The following is a 21,621-nucleotide window of genomic DNA, read 5'->3' on the forward strand; positions in this document are numbered from 1 at the left end:
TATACAGGTGTAGTTTTTGCTGAAATTGTGCACCTCGGGCTTCGATTTTTGATATTTTAATTAGAAAAAAAGTTATTTAATGTTTTATGTGATTTTTAGCACTTTTTAGTACTTTTAACCTCACAGACACCGAACCAATTGCGCCAGACAAATATTTTTTGCACTATAGTGTCTGAAATTTAATTTTAAATATGATGAACAAAAAAATTTTGAAGATAGAGCAATTTTTGTATTTTTTATGAATTTTTGAAAAGACCCTTATTTTGCATTTTTTTCTGGGTTTAATTTTTTTCTAAACGCATCCCGTGAAAAATATAATAACCACTTTCCTACAATTTTACTATGTAGTAGCCAGAACATTTCGCCCTCTACAGAAAAAAGAAGTTTTCAAAAATATTCAAAAGTTTTTTTTTTACAATTTTTTAAAGGCAGAACGAAGATATGAGCTATCGCTTCACCGAAATCTGCTGTCCGCTGACTGCTGCGAATATGACGTAACGCAACCACGTGATCTAACTGAAGTGCAACTTGCTTTTTTCTTTTCTTCCTTTCGAAGGATTCATTTGCTTTTTTTTTTCTTTCCATGTATTTCATTTGTTTCCCCCCCCCCCCCCCCCGGATGTTTTGCTAAACATTCGGTTTCGGTTAATCAGACGGACCACATCGGATCGTTTTGGTCCCAGTCACTTTTTTTTTTTTGAATTTCAATAAAAACAATGATTTTTATACTTTGGCAAACTCCGGGTACCACAAAGACATAAATTTTTTGTGCATTTTAATAAATAAGTAAGCGCGCTTTTTTTGCATGATTTTCTTTTTGTTAGGGAATAAGATTGGAGGTTAGATCAAAATAAATAGAGATAGATGAGAAAATTTAGAGATGGATCGAATAGGTAGATAGATATACATTGAGTGTACAAAAAAATGTTTTTTTTTTTTTTTTTTAAATTTTGTTCTCGAATTAATACTTTTTTTCTTTGAAAAAAGATTCAAAGATTGTTAATTACTATCAGAGGTAAATTTCCATGGATCTAGAGAAAAATAAATCTACAGGTCGATGTGCAGTGAGAGATAGACAGACTCCGTTATTTAAAGAACAACAGGGGTTGGGGGGGGGGGGCTGCTGCGATTTGAAAACATTGTCAATTACTGTCGGAGGTAGATACGCATAGATCGTATAGATAGATAGATAGATAGACGAATGCAGAGGTCGATATAGTAGACGGAGAGCAAGAAAGAGACATGCCCGTTATTTAAGGAACTTCAACGGGGTGTCAATGCTCCTCCCCCACACACACCATGATTTTGAAAAAACAATGCTTTCAAGTAAAAGTGGAAGTGTTTTTTGTTATTTTTCGACAAAATTTGCATGAAGTGCAAGTAGTTTGTGTCTCCCCTCCCCCTCCTTTAAAAATATTCCAAACGACGGAACTGGAGATAGATCTAGAAAATATTTTATTTAAATTAATAATGATATAGATATAGATCGATTGATACCGCCACGAAACTTATTTAAGTAGACGCCGAAGGCGGCAACATTGGCGTAAAAAGGCAGATGATAATATTGATATATAGAGAAAAACATTGATTAATACCGTCGCTAAATTGTCTATGCAGCCGCCGAAGGCGGCAACCCTGGCGTAAAAAGGCGGACCAGCTGGTCGCCGAAGGCGGCTAGTTTTAAATACTTTTGTCTCTTTAATGCTATTTCTCACCAAAAGGGCGGCAAATTGAGGAACCGCCCCGGGCGGCAGACAGTGTAGCTACGCCACTGCTCATAAGTTGACCACTAAAGTGGTGCACCGCAAGTGGTCAACTTACACAAGTTTCACTGCAGATTCATTTTACAAATATAAAGATTTTTTTGCCAATTGTTTGCAATTAATGTACCAATAAAAAATCGATGCACCAAATATTTCGTTAGTATTCTGCATACTGCATGTTCGTCAGACAATCCAAACATCCGGATCGGCTGAATATTTTAATATTCAGTGATCGTAAATAAATTTAAATGTATGATAATTGGTAAACAAACAATTTTTTTTAAAACAATGAATGCAGGGGTAGAAGTGATCGACTTGTCACATATAGGACATTTTCCACAAAAAATATAGGACAAATATAGGACACATTATATGAATAGTTTCGCTATGAAAAATAAAATAATACATACATATTATTTATTTATTCTTATCAATGATTTTGTTTTTAAAAAAACCTTCAAAAAAAATTATAACTTACACCTGAAATGACTTTCCTGTAGTTGAAAGAATAATTTTTGAAAAAAGTGTACTTTGTAGACAAAAAAAAAAAAAAAAAGAACAAAGTGAAATTTATTGATAATTAACACAGCAACTCACAATTTTTGCAGGGATAGAAGTGTCTTAAACATAACTTATATAAATAAATAAAAACCGTCTTTGTATTGAGAACTAACAGGAAATAACCAATGCTTTGTAGCACTAACATAGATATTTTGTTCAATAAAATTCCACGAAAAGAAAAGATTGCAAAAAGACTATTATAACATTCCGATCAGAAAATGCACTGAACACGAAAATATACCCGCGAAAACAAAAACCAAAAAAAAAAAACACGAAAACAAAACCAAAAAAACCACGCTGGAAAACAAAACAAACTGCTGTTGCCAAACGCAAAATTCTAAAACCAACTTCAGCATTCGTTCTCGAAACTCCACCCACTACAGTGACGTCATATTGCTGTGGCCAATGAGAGAAGATGCCTGTTGCAGGATTTAGTGAGTTGTGTTTTTTAATTTGAAATTCGTTGCACACGTACTTTCGACGAAAAATCCGAAGTCAGATAGTTTGTTTACTGTTGTTTTAAGGAAATAAATTGGATAAAAAACAGGAATATAGGAAATATAGGACATTTTCCAAAAATATAGGAAATATAGGACGATTTTCATACTTTTTTTGAAAATATAGGAAATATAGGATATATAGGACCACTTCGACCCCTGTGAATGAAAGTTACAATATAGTACCAGAGTACAAAAATAATTCAAATTGTTACTCATTAGTTTTTATCACATTTGAAAAAAATTTTTATGTTGCCGTGATGATTATCAGATATCAAATCATATATCAGGAAAGAAAGTAATTATCCATTTATGCTGAGTTGCAGATAAGCATAAAACAAATCAGCTATTTACAATATTAATTTGGATTTGCTTTTGGAATGATTTATTTTAAATTAATAATTATACTTAATGCAGATAAATTTACATGTTAAATGGAAATGAAGTTACATTTCTCAAAATAGATTAATATTTTCTATATAAAATTGGTATATATTAGTGGCCATATATTTCGCTCAAATTGTAACCAAATATTCAGTTTGGCAAAATATGGTATGGTAATTGGGGCATCTCTACAAGTAAATGTACATTTTAATTGATCAAGTAAACAACTCATTTCTAAATAATAAGTTTATTAAGTTTCAAAATTCCAAACTAACTAAATGGAAATATAACAGAATAATTTAGACTATTATAATTATCCTGAGCTTTATAATCTAATAATGTATAAAGCTTAAATAATTAATCATCTGCATAAATTGTGTTTACTTAATATTTTCGCATTCAAGAATAATATATTTTTACAACTTAAAAGATGTGTTGATATCTATTAACTTACATTTTACTTTACAAAAACTTTTGGAACCTCTCTCCTCCCACACACAAAAAAGTAAATAACTACAATTTGTAAGACTGAAAGTTCTGTGCGAAGAAGGTCAAAATAAGGTCAAAGGGAGATTTTCTGTCTCAAGATCGGTGAGTGGCAGACCCGATCCGTAAATAACAACACATTCTCACCAATTCCAATTACAGGGTTCGCGTTTACGCGCTATAGCGGGTTTTTTACGCAAATTCGCGGGAAAGGGACGCAACTTCCGCGAAAATTCGGGTCCTACGGACCCAGAACACCCAAAAGATAAAAACCAGAAAAAAAATTGTGGAAAATGCAGAAGATCTATCTAGTGAATGCTTTTAAGCTTCAATGACCAGGAGAATCAACAGAAAAGGATTAAAATGACCCTATCTCTGTATCAGCTATTCAAACACACCCCTACTGTTGACCAGTCAATGGAATTTTAGTGATAAGACTGGAGCTTACAGTGACCTCCTGGGCAGAGCTCAAGGAGCAAAATATTGCAAGTTCATAAATAGCCCATTGTACTGTATTCTAAGAATAAGTTCTCCCTCAACTTTTATCTTGGGGGAAATTCCTGAAAACAACAATAAAGATCAAAAGTAAGAGTGGTTTCAATGCAATCTTCAGGATTGATACATGACAACTGAGTAGTAAAAGCTTATCTATTTTGCATTCACCTAACCAGAATTACTTTTGAAAATTATTATCTTGCATCCTCAATAAAAGGAAGGGTGAAAAAAAAAAATGGCGAACATTTTCCCTATCGCGCAAAACACAAAGTTCTGAACTTAACATTTTTCTTGTTAAATTACTTATGAATATGAATTTTATACAAAAGCACTTTAACCTTGTTCATTTTCTAGTAATTCACCTATTTCTGAGGGGCTATTTTTATTTGGACTTGCAAAAGTCACGTATTAATCGATCGCGCCATTTTGAAAATGGCGAAATTTTAAAAGTAGCAGCAAAGCCAACACAGATATTTTAAAAGAGTCACAATGAAGTCAAATTTTCTAATTTAAGATTGCAAATGAGCAATTTTCATACTCATGTGAGAAAATGTTTCGTTTTTGCGATCGCGATTTTTGCGTTGTGTTAATTCGCTTGCGATTTTTTTCTATTTCTATGAAATTGCCATTGATAATTGATGGAGGGGGGGGGGGCTAGTTGCTTTTTTTCACCTAGAAAAATGTTCATGAAAGCAAAGGTTAAGGGAGTGCTTTCTGCTTGATCAATCAAAGGCATTTATTTTTTATTTCATGGTAAAATCCAACTTTAAAATAAATTTTGAGTTTACATCATTGTAACTGACTAAATAGTTTCTCAAATAACTAAATCTTGCAAGTGTATTATTTGAACATATGATAATCACAGAAAAAAAGGGCAAAATTAACCAATTTAGTTTATTTCATACCTTTTTCAAATAACTATGTGGATAGTTTCTTTTCCCTAAGTATAAATAGTTGTATATTATTCAATTATGTGCTAAGATTTTCTGTTTAAAATTTAAGGGACTCATTTTTTCCGCCAAAGGACCCAAATCTATTTCATTAATGGGTCCTTGGGACCCAAGTTACGGATAGTTGAGCGCAAACACTGCAATTATGTTTAATCATAAATGGTGCTAGCAGACCCTGAACAAATAAATACAGTCCTCAGTTCAAACAGATAGTATAATCAAGCTTACTTACCAAAGCTGGTGTGTTTAACAAATCAGGAATATTTTCATCAATTTCTCTCAGGTCTTTTTCATCCACCTTCTCCATGTTACCATAATCAACAAAAAATACCTAAAAAAAGACTTTTATGAAATAAATACAAACACAAAATACAAAAGGGATGACTATGAATAGGCTATGGTCCTATTTCTAAGAAATTCCCCATAATTTCTTATGAACCCTGTTTCAAATGAATTTATCCACCGTCAAGGATGGTCAACAGCCTTCTTAAAACTACTCGCCCCATTCAAAATAAAAACTGCTTCTGGAGAAAAATAACTATCGCTCACATGCAACTCTTTTAAATATGAGTTATAGTGCCCATCGCTTATTAAAATCACATTCGTTCTGAGGACATTTAATTTTAGAAAGTGGCTGCTTTTATGAACCGGCTTCTCGGTTTTTAGAAACAACTAACAAAAATACCCGGCGTTGCCTGGGTCAGTAATAATTATGAGAAACAATCGTTACTTGCATTTGTTTTCTGTTTTAAGTGAAAGAATTCAAAACACACCTTTTTTACAAGATTAAAAATCAAGTTTCTTCCTTACTCATAAAACTAAAATAGCAATGAGTATAAAGAGCAAAATATCATTTAGAAAAGAAAGCACAAAATTTAAGCATATACAAATTTGAAGAATTTCTGAATTACGAAACTTCACATGTTTAAAAAGATTTATCAGTTAATACTTATTATTATTTTTTAACATGGAGTCTTACCTTCTAGGTACGTCTATTGAAGTACGAACTGTTAAAAAAAATGTAGCCGACCGTAATCCCTTGTATTTGCTTTACTTATTTTGAGAAATTTCAACTATTGTGGGTTCTTTGCGGAATCGTTTTGGGATATCTTGGATAATGCTCCCCCTCCCCCTTACTTTGTAAAACGGTATGTTACTAATTTTCGTTACAGAGATATTATCGCCAGATGCTGAGATACTTTTGGTCACCTTAAAATTGCGCTAAACAGTTTATCTGAAACGTTTCCAAAATAAGTAGTAAAATTTGACGATTGTTTGAAATTGTGCAAAAAGAAAAATTAATGGAAGTTTTGTGCTGCTTATGGATTTGCCTAATTTAGTTGATGGGTTATTTTACATTCCAAAAAAAAGTTTCAAAGATTCTTTTAATGGCGATATTTTGTTTACATGGTGAACACTGAGAAGCTGAGAAACGTTATTACAAAGTCTTTGGCTTCAAAAACAGCGACAGTTGAAGAAACTGCCAAATGCATCAACTACTGAAACCTTTCTGCAAAAATTTTGGCGAGATTTCTACTGGTAGATTGGATAATGAGAAAGTGTCCCATCAGCACAAATAATTAAAAAAACCATTAATAATATTAAATTTCCATTTAAATGGAAAATAATCAGCCAAATCCATTTGCCAATCTTGTGGGAAAATGTTTCTTTAAGATTTGACTTGAGAAAAGCCTTGAACAGTCAGAACAAACGCAAAAATATTCAACAAAATAACAATACTAGATATCCACTGGGAGTTCAGTTGATGCACTAAATAATGAATTCGGTTGATGAAAGCCTTCGAACATGGAACTAAAAAGCTTATGACTAATTTTTTACACAACTTAGAACTTTCTAACAGATGCCATCCTCAGCAGAAAAATCAGCGCTTTCGATGGGCACATAATGTCAATACGTGCAAGTATTTTTTCATCCCCATATTGGGGCATTTATGTGAAAATTGGGACTTAAAATTGGAATAAAAAAGAAACTATCAATCGGATGTTTTTAACTGGTCTATAAACCTTCCCAGTACTAAAAAAAACAAACGGTGAAAGTTTCAGTCAACTCTGCCGGGTAATTTCCGAGATCTTAGGGAACACACACACACAGCCACCAGGGCTGGATTTGGAAATGTGGAGGCCCCGGGGCAACGAAGGAGTGGAGGCCCCTGATCAGGGTTCGAAAAGATCATCATACATTCGAAAATATCCGATACTTTGATATATACTGCCGTATGCAGGTAAAGGGCAGTAACTGCAATTTTTTCATTTTTCATTTTTTTGCATTTTGTCATCTATTGTACGTCATCTTAGTTGTACAAGCTCGCTTATTTGGTTTCCGCTGAAAAAAAGACGTGAAAAAGACGTCTAATTCCAAGATGTCCCAATGGTTAGTATTGAATCCGACACACATTTCTTCAAATATCTCGAAAACTCATTTCTGCAGATACTGCCGTTTACCTGCACACGGCAGTATATCCGAATATTTTGATACATATGTTTATATCCGATATTTTCGATCAGCACTTTAATAGTAAATACATCCTGAAGTTACTGTTATTCATTTTTCTACATTATTATTATTATAATTTATAGGGGAGAAAAAACGTAAAATTTGGATATTTTATAAAATTTTATTGTGGGGGGCCCCTTTGTTGTGGAGGCCCCGGGGCAGTAACCCCGCCTGCCCTCCCCTAAATCCGGCCCTGACAGCCACACCATTTACCAACATCCATTTTTATATATATAGATGAATTTATACATATGTAAATGTTTTTATAATGTGTATTGAGTATATACCTTGAAAATTTGCTGAAATAGAATTCAACCCTACATAAGCTGAGAACTTCACTTGATTTTAATAATAAGCTAAATTGCCAATATTTAAACCTGTACATGCAGGGGGAGGGACAGCATTACATAAAATATTAGATTTATTATGATACAAATTAAGTGGTTTAAACAAGTTGATTTTAACACATAAATGTCTCTTTTTTTATTCAAGTTGGCATAAGTAACTTGAATTCCCATTGTTTGGCCAAACACGGCATCTACCTATTTACAGCACTTTCAATAGAACATATTCTTTTAGAATTCCAATAAAATTAGCATACTATATGAATAATTTATGCACATATGAATACCTTTGTTGTACAGATTGGATCAAATTGCTAAAATAAAGTGTACAACGTGCGTAAAAACAAGTCAATAAACTGAAAATGCATGACTTCCGTAAGATAACAACAAAAATTCATATTTGTATAGAATATATTAATGCAGCAAATTTCGAACACTCACCTTAACAATATTATTCTTTACATCTTGTACTTGAGCTCTGTAATACAGTGTGGGCCCATTCCTATTATCAGAATAGGGAGCCAGGCATAGCATATTCACTTCGGCCCTTTTGCTCAATGGCTGCAAGAACAATGATACAAGTACATTAATGTAAACCTAAACACACTACAACATTATAGTGATGGGCATAATCGAGATCTTTTGATAATCGAGATCTCGGGAATCGAGTACTTCTGATAATCGAGTGATTAATAATCGAGATCTTTTCAAGTCGATCACTTGAGTGATTGACAATCGAGATCTTTTGAAATCGAGAACTCGAGCGATTGATAATTGAGATCTTCCAAATCGAGTACTCGAGCGATTGACTTCTCGAGATCTTTGGAATCGAGTACTCGAGCGATTGACTTCTCGAGATCTTTATAATAGAGTACTTGAGCGATTGACTTCTCGAGATCTTTATAATCGAGTACTCGAGCGATTGACTTCTCGAGATCTTTATAATCGAGTACACGAGCGATTGACTTCTCGAGATCTTTTGAATCGAGATGTCGAGATGTTTCAAATCGAGATTTCGAGATGTTTGAATCGAGTACTCAAGAAGTTCATTTTCTGAGCTTTTCCAGAATTGAGTTGACTGTTACAGGGGTGCCCACTAAAAGGTGGGAGGGGGCATGGTGCAGCCTGCGCCATTGGCCGGTTTTTTCAGAGTTTTTTATTTCACTTTCGGGAGAAGTGGGGACATGGCGCAGCCAGTGCCACTAAAATTTTTAGGTCTAGTTTTATGAGAGGGTTCTTTAAATCTCATTTTCGGGGGGGGCGGGGCGGTCCATGGCGCAGCCTGGGAAACTGAAATTTTTAGAAGTGATTTTTTGAGAGGTTTTTTTTTTTTTAATCTCCTTTCGGGAGGGGGGGGGGAACTATTTCCAGACGGATGTTCGGTAACATTTGAGAGGGTGCGCCATATCGCCCTGCGAAAGCGGGTGGGGGGATACTCTTGACCTTTGGAACAGTTGAATTCCCGAGTTGTTTTGGCGGGGGGGCGCTCGAAATAGGAATGTGCCATTAAGCCTATCATTTAGGGGTATAATAAGGGGCGAACCCTCCTGGCTTTTAGAAGTTATTGTATTCATTGCTTGTCAACACCACTGTTAGCTTGTCAGAAACTAGAAGCTCGGCATTTGGACGACCCGGCTTGGAGTAGTATAAACTTTTATAAGTTTATGGGCAGCGGGTAAAAAACTGGCAACGGGCCCTTGACTCTTGGTCGCCCTCAGGGGATTCCCCGTAGCGATTGAAATGATGCGCTATCACCCCCTCTCCCTTCCATCTCAGTTTGTGTAACGGGTTGATTTCTCGACTTTTAATTTTTTTACATTCATTTTGAGTGATTTATTCGAACGGTTATGCATTTAAAGTAATGATTCTCAGGTATCACGTGATTATTTCGAATGGTTTCAATCTCTCAAACATGAAGTTAATAATGTTTGAGAGATCGAACAAGTAGGGGAATCGTTAATCGTTGCTCTGCGCAAAAGGACTCATTTATTCGTGTTTATTGCTTTGCTTTTTTTGTGTGTGTGTGTGTTCTTGTTAGTAGAATTATATTAATCTGACTGATACATGAGGTGGGAGGGTAAAATATTTCTGGCTGCGTTTCCAGAAGATTGGAATTCCCGGCGCATTAAAAGTTACAAGTGTGGCTTGAAGTGCATTGAAGTTCATGATTATTTTTTTTCTTTCTTGATTCTCTCTTTTTTATTTTTCTTTTTCATTCGTTGACTTAAATATGTAATAACAGTAAAAGTGTAGGGAGTGAAGTTGAAATGTTTCTGAATGCATTAAAAAGAAATATTGAAGATTGTCGTGTGGGATTAGTTTTAGCTTCCACTCTTGGACCCATTTTTTTAATAAAACTTACATTTTATACAGATTATTGTTTTTTTTTTTAAATTCCATACGCAAGATATTTGTGACTTCTTGTGTGCGTAGCATTTATTTTTGCGTGCGTAGTTGAATTTAAATGTTTTCTTGTTTTACTCGCTTCTGTTTATGTCATATTCTTTATATTTTTAATGTCATATTCCTTATATTTTCATAAATGTTGATTAGTATATTATTTACTCAACTTAAAAATTTGGAGTCAATTGATGTGCTGATTTTATGAGTTTTTTTTTCTTTTTTCGTAAAGTGTGTTGAGGCAAAACTGCTGAAAATGCTTTGGCTCGCGACGGTAAGGGAACGTAAGATTTTTCAAACCCCTCCCCCTATTCTTACGTAAGATAACATTTCGTTTTTCAAAATAATGAAATAACGAATCTAACATCACTGGAATCGAAATTAAATTCACTATTAAATTAAACCTTTTTGTATAATGAAATATTTACTAGAAAGTAGGAATCTAGACTGAATGTTTTTTCGACATTTTTTTGTATATGATGCGATACTAATTAAAAACAAAACATGCCATGCATAATGCGATTCTTTTATTATGTTTTACATTTTTCATTCTTTGTAAAACATATTAAAAACAGCTTATCCTGATACGTTATTTATTTTCCAGACACAAATGAAATAAAGGGTGTCCCAAAATTAACGCAAGATTTGAATTTGCCACCATTTTTTCCATAAATTGTTGGCAGCCATGAAAAAAGAACAATTTGACTGTTGAGAGTTTAGGGTTAGTAAAAATGGGGTGTTATTGTACCATACAGCTAGAGAGAGTGAAACATTTCAATTACTGCATGAGGCATTCCCTAGTCGCGTACTCTCTCATTTCGGTGATCAGAATTGGCACCCTAGATCGTGTGATTTAAAACATTTTTAAATTTCTTCTTATGGGGTTATTTGAATTCAAAGGTCTATGTCAACAAGCCCACAACCACCCGTGCATTACCGTGTTGCGATACCGAGCGCCAATAACAGTAACTGCTTGACCAGCCTCAACTTTCATTATTTTTGAAACAATTGTTCAATAATGAAAGCGCGTTATTGTATCGTATAACGCTCCATTTTTTTAAACCCTAACCTCTCAGCTATCAATTGTTTTTTTTTTTTTTTTTTTCAGAGATGCCAACACTATTTTGCTCAAATGGCAACAAAATCAAATCTTGCGTTAATTTTGGGACACCCTTTATATAATCCCTGTCAAATCACTTGACCGCGCAATTTCAAATGTAAAACATCGACTTGGAAAATATTGCAAAAGAATGGGTTTGAACCCCCCTCAAAGTATAGACATTTTTCCAACCCCCTCCCCCTCAGGACCCTTACGTATATAATGAATGGTCCCTAAAGACATCCAGTAATGTCCCTACATCCACAATCTTTTTTTTTTGCGTTGAAAAAAAGGGTTCCTTGATACCCCGAAACACGTGTCTGCAGTGATCTGTATATTTGGGCTCTAAAACGTTTTTAATGCCTGTTACACTTGTATCATTACCCAATGGTATAGTCGAAGGTGGACGTAAGGGGGAAGACGTCCCCTCAGGTTTTCAACTTAAGTATTCCCCCTTTTCACCTGAAATATAATTTTAATGCCTCTCAAGTTAGAACCTTTTTAGCGCCCCCAACCTTTACTTCCACCAAACATATCATTAGACTACCAAAGCATCCCAAAGGATCATTTGATAATCAAGCATTCAACAGCATACATTCAATTATAACACTGTTCGAATAAAACATTAGAGATGCAATTATTTGATAGTAACACCATTTAGATCGCAAGGGTATCTATTACTTAAGTGTGCTGGCACACCTTTTAAAATCAGGACCCCCCCCCCCCCCCAAGAAGGATACCCCCTAAAAAAGACTAACGTTCATTAAGAATTTCAATGGCGCAATCTGCGACATGACCCACCTCCCCTGTGGGCACCGCAGCGCAGCCCGTCACACACTCTAAATTTTTCTGGGGGAAGGGTTCAATGCAAATTTTTTCGGAAGACAACAAAAACCATGCGCATTCATAAGTAAAATCATTAACTTTTCAAAGCCAGCCTTCTGACCCCCTAAATGGCGGATACGCCCCTGCAACTGAATCACTTTAGAAGCAAGGGTACCCCCTGAGGTCAAAGGCGCACCCGCTCAATATCGCAGAGTCCCCCAAAAAATGAAAAATATCCCTTAAAACACCCCCCCTCTAAAAATGTCAATGGCACAGGCTGCGCCATGCCCCCCCCCCTCCCTTCCTAGGTGGGCACCCCTATCAGAAGTCAACTATAATGGGAGGTTCATTCGATTATCAAATCGGTCGAAAAATACATTGCTCGAGTGATTGACATCTCGAGAACTCAAGATCTCGAGAAGTTCAAAGCGAGAACTCGAGCAGTTGATCGCTCGAGCATTCGGAAAGTGACAATCGAGAACTCGAGCAGTTGATCGCTCGAATACTCGGAACGTAATGTTTGAGAACTCGAGCAGTCCATCGCTCGAGAACTCGGAAAGTGATAATCGAGAACTCGAGAAGTTCATCGCTCGAGAACTCGAAAAGTGATAATCGAGAACTCGAGATACGATAATCGAGAACTCGTGGTAACCGAGTTCTCGAATGATCTTGAATAATCGAGTGATTCGATTATGAGAACTCGATTATGCCCATCACTACAACATTAGAAAGAGATGATTCAACAATATATCAATTTTTTCATTTATCTCCCTACATTTACACCACAACCTGCCTCGCTTTTGTATAGTGGTCTGAAACTGAAAGTTATGCGTTTATAATAAGTAATTGTCGAGCGTTAACAATTTTGAACTTTTAAATCTGAAAAAGAAAAGTGAAAAAAAGTTTAAAAAAAAAAATATTTAAGGAAAAAATTTTCGGGTTTCGGGTCTTCCGGATTTTGGGATTCTGAAATTGCTGTCTCATTCTGTATTTTTCGGGTGTGATGCACACTTAGAAACTCAACTTAGTTGACAGCTGTTTTAATGCAATTAAAACAAGTCTACAAATATTAGAAAACAAAGTATTAATAATGTTTTTTCATTGATAATTAAAATAATTATTAAAATCATTCAAAAAATGCACAACAATACATAAAAAAAGAAAGCATTTGATTCAAGCAAATGCTACTACTAAAAAAATGCAGTCCATTTTGAGTCTGATAGGCTACAAATTCTTCACAAAATATGTAACTCTTCACTTAACAATTAAAACACATTTATGTTCAATTTTTAGAGTATAAAAAATTAGAACACATAAATAATGTAATATAGATTCTTATTTATAGAGAACTAATTATTTACAGAAAAAAAACAAGCAAGACTATGACCAAGTGTAGTTCCGTAATGTTGACTTGACCACAACTTTGGTAAACTTGAAATACATGTATTTTGCAGTAAAACCCATATAAAAGAGTGAAAAATGCATCAAACAGCATTTTAGTACCTACTTTTAAATTTTTTCCTTGATTGAAATTGACAGTTGTCTCTAAAAATCTTAAGGAATTGCCAATCTGTCCACTGAGATATCGAGCCCAAAAATGGCTACAATTGTTGAACTGAAAGAGAAGGGAGAAAATGAAAAGAATTCAAGTTGAGAATCTTTAAATAAAATCATATATGCAACTAAAAATGGAATAAAATCTGAGCAGTTGACGTTGAAAGCTTGATAAGTAACTGGCATAACTTAAAAATACTTCATTAACATCCAGATAATGGACCATACAAAACTTATAGTTTAGTCAACAAATGATTTAAAAAATAAAAAACCTGTGACCCTCTTCCTCCAATCAACTTTAATTTGAATTCTGAAACTTTGAATTCAAATTATGTTTTTCGCAATCACGAGTTGCGACAAGACCCTACTGATTAGAGTTATTGTTTCTAGAAATTTCTCCCCCCCTCCAAGCACGTCCCTCCTCCTGGGTGGTTATGTGTATTATGGTTGATATTAATGTATTAGAAAGGGTTCAAAGGCGGGCTACAAGGCTAATAAGTGGACTTTCCCACTTAGATTATGATTCCAGGCTTAGAAGGCTAAAAATGTACAGTCTTGAGCAAAGAAGAGACCGAGGGGACATGATTCAGCTGTTTAAATTTATTAAAATGAAAGATGTTACGGGGCTGAAGTTTAGCACTGAAAACAGGACAAGGGGTCATTGTTTTAAGCTATTTAAATCTCAGGCTAACATGGATGTTAGGAAAAATTATTATTTTAGCAGGGTAGTGGAACCTTGGAACAGTTTACCGGAAGAGGTGGTAATGAGCAAGGGAGTAGACAGTTTTAAGAGGGCCATTGATCTTCACTGGGGATTGTAAATTGACTAGGACCAGTCTAGCTGGGCCCAGAGCCTGTTGCTGGTCGTCACTTTTGTATTTGTATTTGTGTGTATCTAGTTGTGTGTGTGCAGGCCTGTGTATGTGTGTAAAGGCGCGTGCAGGTAGGCGAGGGTGTATGAGCATGCGTGTGTAGGACATGGATGCCACCACCCAGCAGAAGAGGATTCCGGGGGACAGTGCTCAGGACCAGAGCAGTGTGCTGCTGGTCCAAGCTGAAAAAGGAACCACAACGTCAAGGACAGGGTGGCGACAGGAACCGTGAAAAAAAATTCCCTGACTTTTCCCTGATTAAGTTCACCAAATTTCCCTGATTTACGTTACAAATGATAATGGTTTTCTCTCTTTGCTCTACTTGAAATCCATTGTATGTTTGTATAAAATGCAGTATTTTAAACATTTTAAGTTGTGTAAGGTTGTTGAACTAAAGATATAATTTAAAAAGAAGCTACTTTTTTAATAAAATGGTTCAAAAACATATCAAATCAATTTTTTGGGGGGAAAAAACCTACAAAACAGTATATTAAATTTTTCTACAAGGAAAGATTATAGAAAATTAAAAATAAAAAAAATACTTTACTTCCAGAAACCACTTAGCATAAGAATTTTAAGAAACTATTAAAATTACTCTTAAAACATATGTGTATTTTTGGTAGAACTAAAAAGTAATTGAAATTATTTTGAACTAAATTTTCAAACAGTATAATAATTGTTGCAGGAATAACAAGTAATAGTGAAAGAATAGAAGTAATGTAGTTACTCTTACATAACTAATTGACATATTTATGCAAAACAGATGAAACCTTTTGACATCCATTCATAGGCAGCTTTTCTCTAATCAAGAACATAAGTTTTAATGAAAGAATACAGCATTTTAACCATGAAAAAATAAAGATATTTACTTAAGTACACAAATTAACTCTATTTCAAATGATTTCAGTATGTAACGGAAAAAAAAATCTTAGATTGATTTTGTAACAAACAACTTTGAAATGCACGGAAAAAAAAAAGAAAAAAAAGCAATTAGTTAATTTTAAAATATATAAAAGAAGAATACAACTTGGTTATAAAATTAAAGAATCACTTGAGTCTGAAGAAAAGAAAACCTTTATAATCTGCGGTGACAACAAATAGTATAACGGCAAAAAACAAAGTTTTTTTTATTCAAAGTTCAATTTTAGCAATTAAATTAAAAACGCGAAGAAGTAATAACTTTTAGGCTTTTATAGTATTAATTCAAAAACAAAAGATTTCTTCTTGAAATCGTGATTACAGTAGGCTAATTACTTCGAGACAATGGAATAAAGGCAAAGGAGCTAAGGCATTAATGAAGGCTTCCTCTTTGCCTGTATGGTTGTTTATTTCACGTAGCATTGAAAACGTAAAAGGAAATTTCAAGCTAGGTAAAATAAACAACCTAACAGACACAGAAGCAATCTTAGGAAGTTCATCCTGTGGTTAAAAAGTAACATTCAATACTTTGACGTTGAGGAAAAAAGATGCAGAAATATGCGGCAGTGTATAATCGCACCTCATTAATTTTACTTTTTTTTTTTTGAACAGATAATTGGCGAAAAATGCGTAGGGAATTAGAGTACTCCATAAAATCAATTTTCCCTGATTTTTTGTTATTTTTTCAAAATTCCCTGATATTTCCCTGATTAATAAAGTTCCCTGAAACTTTTCCCTGATCTCCCTGATTTCCCTGATATGTCGCCACCCTGAAGGACTGTCAAATGAGAACAATAAGCAATCGTGATTGCTCAAAAAAAAAAAAACATATAGTTTTGATGTGCTTACGTGGGATATGAAGATAGGTACACATTCATAATCCAAACTTGGTAACTGAACTGTTTTCAAAGTTGATGTTGGGTTCAATTGCACTGTGTACCTAAAATTTAAAAGAAATGCATGTTAATGAGATCAAAATGAAGGTCAGATTCTAGCAACACAGAAACAAACTTTTATAACGTTAAAATAATCTATTAATGCTCACAGTTGAGTAAGGGCAGCAGTAACAGACAGTCATAAATTTGGATTTAAATAATAAGAATTTTAGGTGGGTAACTGACGTTGCTGTGGCCCATGAATAAATACAGTGCAACCATCCAGCATTATCAGAGTGAATTTCAAGAGCCAGTTGGCATTTACAAGGCAGCGGTGGAAGGTTATGAACAGCCACCACAAGGTCTGCCGGTGTTTCATGTAAATATGAACTTAATAAGGCTTTAGTTCTAAAATTAAAGACCTTTTGCACATTTTGAAGAGAAAAGGGGAACTTCGTCGTTACTCATCCTTTCCTCAACCTATCTGTCACTGGGTATCATCAGAATTCTCGGTGTCTGTTACTGGAGGGGTGGGACCGTCTTTCGAAATTGAGCAAATAAACGCAGAATTAACTCATGCAGAGGATCCAGAAGCAGCCAAACGTTAATGAGATGTAGTCGCACGAGAGAAAAATAGTTTTAAAAGTCTACTTACATTAAAAGGCTCAGAAAATTGAGTTAACCTGATAGCGATGTCTTAAGCATGTTTGTTACGGGTGCTGTTACCCTACGCTTTTTTGAAAATCAAACAGCATTCAATTGAATCAATAAATGCAAGCGCAGATAAATTACTTAAGCACAAAAGCAAGTGAGACCAGTCCTTAGTCAAGAAATAAAATAAGATGTGTAATAGTTGACAAATAAACAAATTCTAACAGCTCAAAATACACCGCCAGCTCAGTTATTCCATCCGAGGAATGCAGTTTCGTGCTTTTTAGCACTCATCAGCCCGGAATAGGAATTACCTGAGCTGGAGGCGAAAAACCTCTGAGGGAGCCAAGAGATCCAAACAAAATGGTAGCTAATAGATTTCGGCCTTAGCCCTGTCTTAGGGCGGTAACTTACTACAAAATTCTAACTGCTTTTGTAGAATAAAATATAGGAGGTTAATGAATTTTATGACATCTTTTCAACCAATATTGCATTCTTTCCCATCACTATTAGGTAATAAGAGGTTCTATGGGGTGATGTGGCTGTACAGTGCACATGGAGTTGGCATAGTTTTTACTATACATGGTATTTACCGGTTTTTACCGCCTTTGGAAAAAAATTGTTTTCTCCCTGGATTTTACTGTTTTGTAGGATTTTTTTCTTTTTCTTCTTTTTTTTTTCTGCCAATTTTGGGCACTTAATTTTGTGTTTTAAAGTAAATTAGCTTCGATTTCAATATAATCATGAAACTTATTTTAGAATATTGTAGCACTATATGTGAGATTAAAAAATATTCAATTTTGTGATATAAAATGCATAAATAAAAATGTTAACAAAACTTATCTTCTATTTTGTTAACTCTACAATCATCATTTTCACAACTTATAATTTTTTGATGAAAACACTTTTTTATTAAAATTACTATCTGTATCAGAGATGACCCTTTACTTTATTTGTCCCAAGCATCAGCTCTGGCTTTAAATTCAATTCAAGTCACTATTGAAGAAAAATTCAATGTAGAGTCCGTAAGGATAAAAGTTGTATTTTTGATGTTTTGACTGCTATTACATGCACAGTATGAAGTAAATAAAAAAAAAATGACATTCATGTCTTTTGAAATGTGCTTTTCCAATATGTATTTATAAATTTTAACCTTTAAACAAGTTTTGTAACGACACTCCTATGTCAAAATACCGTGAGATGCATAAGCTATTACTTGCAATGGGGTAGATGTTTTGGGTGTGGATGGGGTGAATGATAATTGACTATACTTGCTTGCAACTTAAGTTGACTATGACGTCACAACGCGTTGAAGAAGAAACGAGTAAACAGATAAAACGTCGCACTAACGAATAAGAGGAGGTCGCCACCTCAGCTGCTATTGGCTGGCGGGTTTGTTTCAAATGGATAAAACGCTCCGCACTGTTTCGTTGGTAAAATTGAAAATATTTAACGATTGACATAATTATGACAAAAAAAGGAAGCATAGGCTTAACTAACTAATCCGATTTCTAAAGCGAATAGCGTATTTTCACCCGAATATCGGACAAGGAGCTAGGAACTATTTCCTTCGCTTGGCATCATCTCATTTCTCCATGGTTGAGTAGGCTTGCAGTCGAGTATAGGACTAGCCTAGCTGGGCCCAGAGCCTGTTGCTGGTCGGCACTTTTTGTATTTGTATTAAATAGTTTCAGTGGTTCGGACTGGATAAGGCAACTATCGATATGATATGATTCAAAGGCAGTAATAACTTACCTATGTGAATGTAAAGAATTTTCTGATGATGCATTCATAAGCTTTTCCATTTGCTTCATTTTCCTGTCCGCCTCTTCTGGACTAAAAACAGACAGTTCAAATCCTGCTCGCTTAGAGGGACCTTTCTGGAGTTTTCTGAAAGAGTGCAACTTAGATGATACGCAGGGTTCGCCAATATATATCTGATATTTATTCTAAAAATATCATGATATTTTGATATTTTCGATATTTATTTTTTCAACTATGGTATTTTCAATATAAAAAGTATGTTAATCACAGTAATTTTGTTTATTTATTATTAAAAATAACCAAAAAGTTATTTAGTATATTTTATAATGTATAATACATCATTAATATAAAAAAGTTATGGAATATTCCTTTTTTACTTGTGTTTAATATTTATAAAAATATTAGTAATGTAACAATTTCAATTTACATTAAAAGTGCCAAATTAAATTTTAAACATTGCTCAAAAAAAAAGAATGTGTCTTATGACTGCACCGACTAATGCATATTATTTATTTTTTAATCATATAACAATAAATGCAGCCAACAGAAGAAAAATGATTAAAACAGCTTAATGCAAATTTAACTCCATTAAATTTGATAGAAATACAAACTGAAATATTAGATATCAATAATGAAAGGAACATTAATTTTAAGTCTACATATTGCAATTATAATATAAGAAATTAAAGAGAGATTTGAGGATGCAGTTACTATTTTGAAGACTTTAGTTTGTGCTAATTGAAAATATTGGATATACAGTCAAACCTCCCAATAACGGACACCATCAGGATCACATCTTCTGTCCGTTAACGGGGAGTATCCGCTATTGGAGAGTCTGAATTTACAATGGCATTTTAATTTTGTATTTTAAACCTACACCTACAGTGCATAGTTTGAAATTAAATTCATGAAGATTGCTTTTATAAGTGAGGAGCAAACATTCAAACCATGTTTTCTCCTTCGGATACAGTTTTTCAGGAAACACAAAAAACTAATATATTTAAAAAAAACTCGTATTAGACCCCAATTATCATTTTTTTAGTTGTATTACTGATTACTAGTAAGACTTGTAGGCGTACTTTACCTAATAAACTTAAAATGAATTAGAAAAATGCATTTGAAATTTGGAGAAATCATGTTTTGACCGAACTCAAAGGAGGAAACGTGTTTTGAATGTTTTCAATGTGGATAAAACCCTTTTTGAATGAAAAAGATAGTAACTTAAATTGCTACGATTACATTTTTTAATGGAATAAAACTAATTAATGACATAATAAAACTGATTGTTATAAAATAAAGCTAGAAATTTATATGTGAAAAAAAATTGTCCTGCATAATCCTCATCCAAACAATCGCACACTACTTCCTCCGTTTCATCATTGCGTGCAGGTAAATTATAAATAATGTCTTTGTACCAATTAAAATCAGGTGGATTTTGCCACTCTTCGCCATACATTAAGTTTAAAAGTTTGTCTACGTCTCTTTTCTCTTCAACTGATATTCCATGGTTAAGAGGAAGAGATTGTAAGACAACACTTTTCACAATGTGCATCTATTATTTCTTCCATCCCTAAATTAATAATAAAAATTTAGGTAAAAGCACACCACTCTAAAATAAACAAACAGACCAACATAGCACCAAGCAAACAATAACATAACCTCTGAAACACTAGACACATTGGGAAATAGCTGGGTCACGTGATCAGTAAGAACAGCTCTGATTGGTTGACTGGAGGAATCACTGTTTGACTGGAAACTGGCTCTGGAGGAAACACTTTTTGAATGAAACCTGAATTTTATAAATAGGTTTATAATGGGAAAAAATATGTTTTGGTTGAAAACAATAGCATATTTTTGTACCATTTAATGTTGAGTTCAAAGAAAAATCACTAACTCATTTTTTTTCATTTTTGGAGAAAACACTGTTTGAATGTTTGCTCTTCAAGTGAACTTAATTAATAAGTAAATAATCTGCTGAATTTTTCGGGAAAATAAAATAGGAAGGCATTTGTTAATTGTTTCCTCTAGCTGAACAAAATCAGTCAAACACAATGGAATCAATGTCATTGATTTTCAGCACCTTTTTTGTTTTAGATCGTAGCAAAATGTAGCCCAATCAGCTACTTCTCACTTAATCTGGAAATACTGTGCTGATTCCTCATCAGCGTCCGGAGTAAAACTACACAGCGCCGACGCTCGTCTCCCAAAATCTAGTAGGATTGGGGGGGGGGGGGGGGAGATGCTGTTAAGTTGCACGAGAGTATTTTTATTGAATGAATTCCTTCCTTCCCCATGCAAACTAATAAAGCAAGGTACTGCATAAAAGGAGAAAGATTTTGTTTTTTGCTCGAATTTTGAGCATGAAATGAAAACAAAACTTTCACAAGCTTCGACTTAAAAGGCTCCTATTTTCGGAGAAAAAGGGGTGTTAATTCTCTCATCGGTACTGGTTAGCCCCAGAACATCATAAAGGAGTAGAAAAAATGCTAGTCACAAAAGCTTACCAGACACAGAAAAATAAAAAGAAACTCGGCTAATTTACTGTCCGCTAACGAGGAGTGAAATACATTATACGCCTATCTCGAGGGTCTGGGGATTCAGAAACTGTTCGCTAACGGGGGAGTGTCCGTTAAGGGAGGTTTGACTGCATATCAAAATATCCGATATAT

At 34.2% G+C, this 21,621-nt stretch overlaps 1 protein-coding gene across 1 annotated transcript in view; it reads right to left on the bottom strand.

The window, feature by feature from the left end:
- Window positions 1-5,368: 5,368 nt before the first annotated feature.
- LOC129225784 (ATP-dependent RNA helicase TDRD9-like) overlaps window positions 5,369-21,621 on the bottom strand; it is a gene marked incomplete at both ends in the record, with an annotated part of 72,807 nt that continues 56,554 nt past the window's right edge. The window contains 5 exon segments of the mRNA XM_054860292.1: window positions 5,369-5,467; window positions 8,436-8,555; window positions 13,826-13,933; window positions 16,512-16,602; window positions 18,944-19,078. Of these exon segments, the coding sequence (XP_054716267.1) occupies window positions 5,369-5,467; window positions 8,436-8,555; window positions 13,826-13,933; window positions 16,512-16,602; window positions 18,944-19,078 (553 nt within the window).

Source organism: Uloborus diversus, chromosome 7 (assembly GCF_026930045.1).
Source record: "Uloborus diversus isolate 005 chromosome 7, Udiv.v.3.1, whole genome shotgun sequence".
NCBI lineage: Eukaryota > Metazoa > Arthropoda > Arachnida > Araneae > Uloboridae > Uloborus > Uloborus diversus.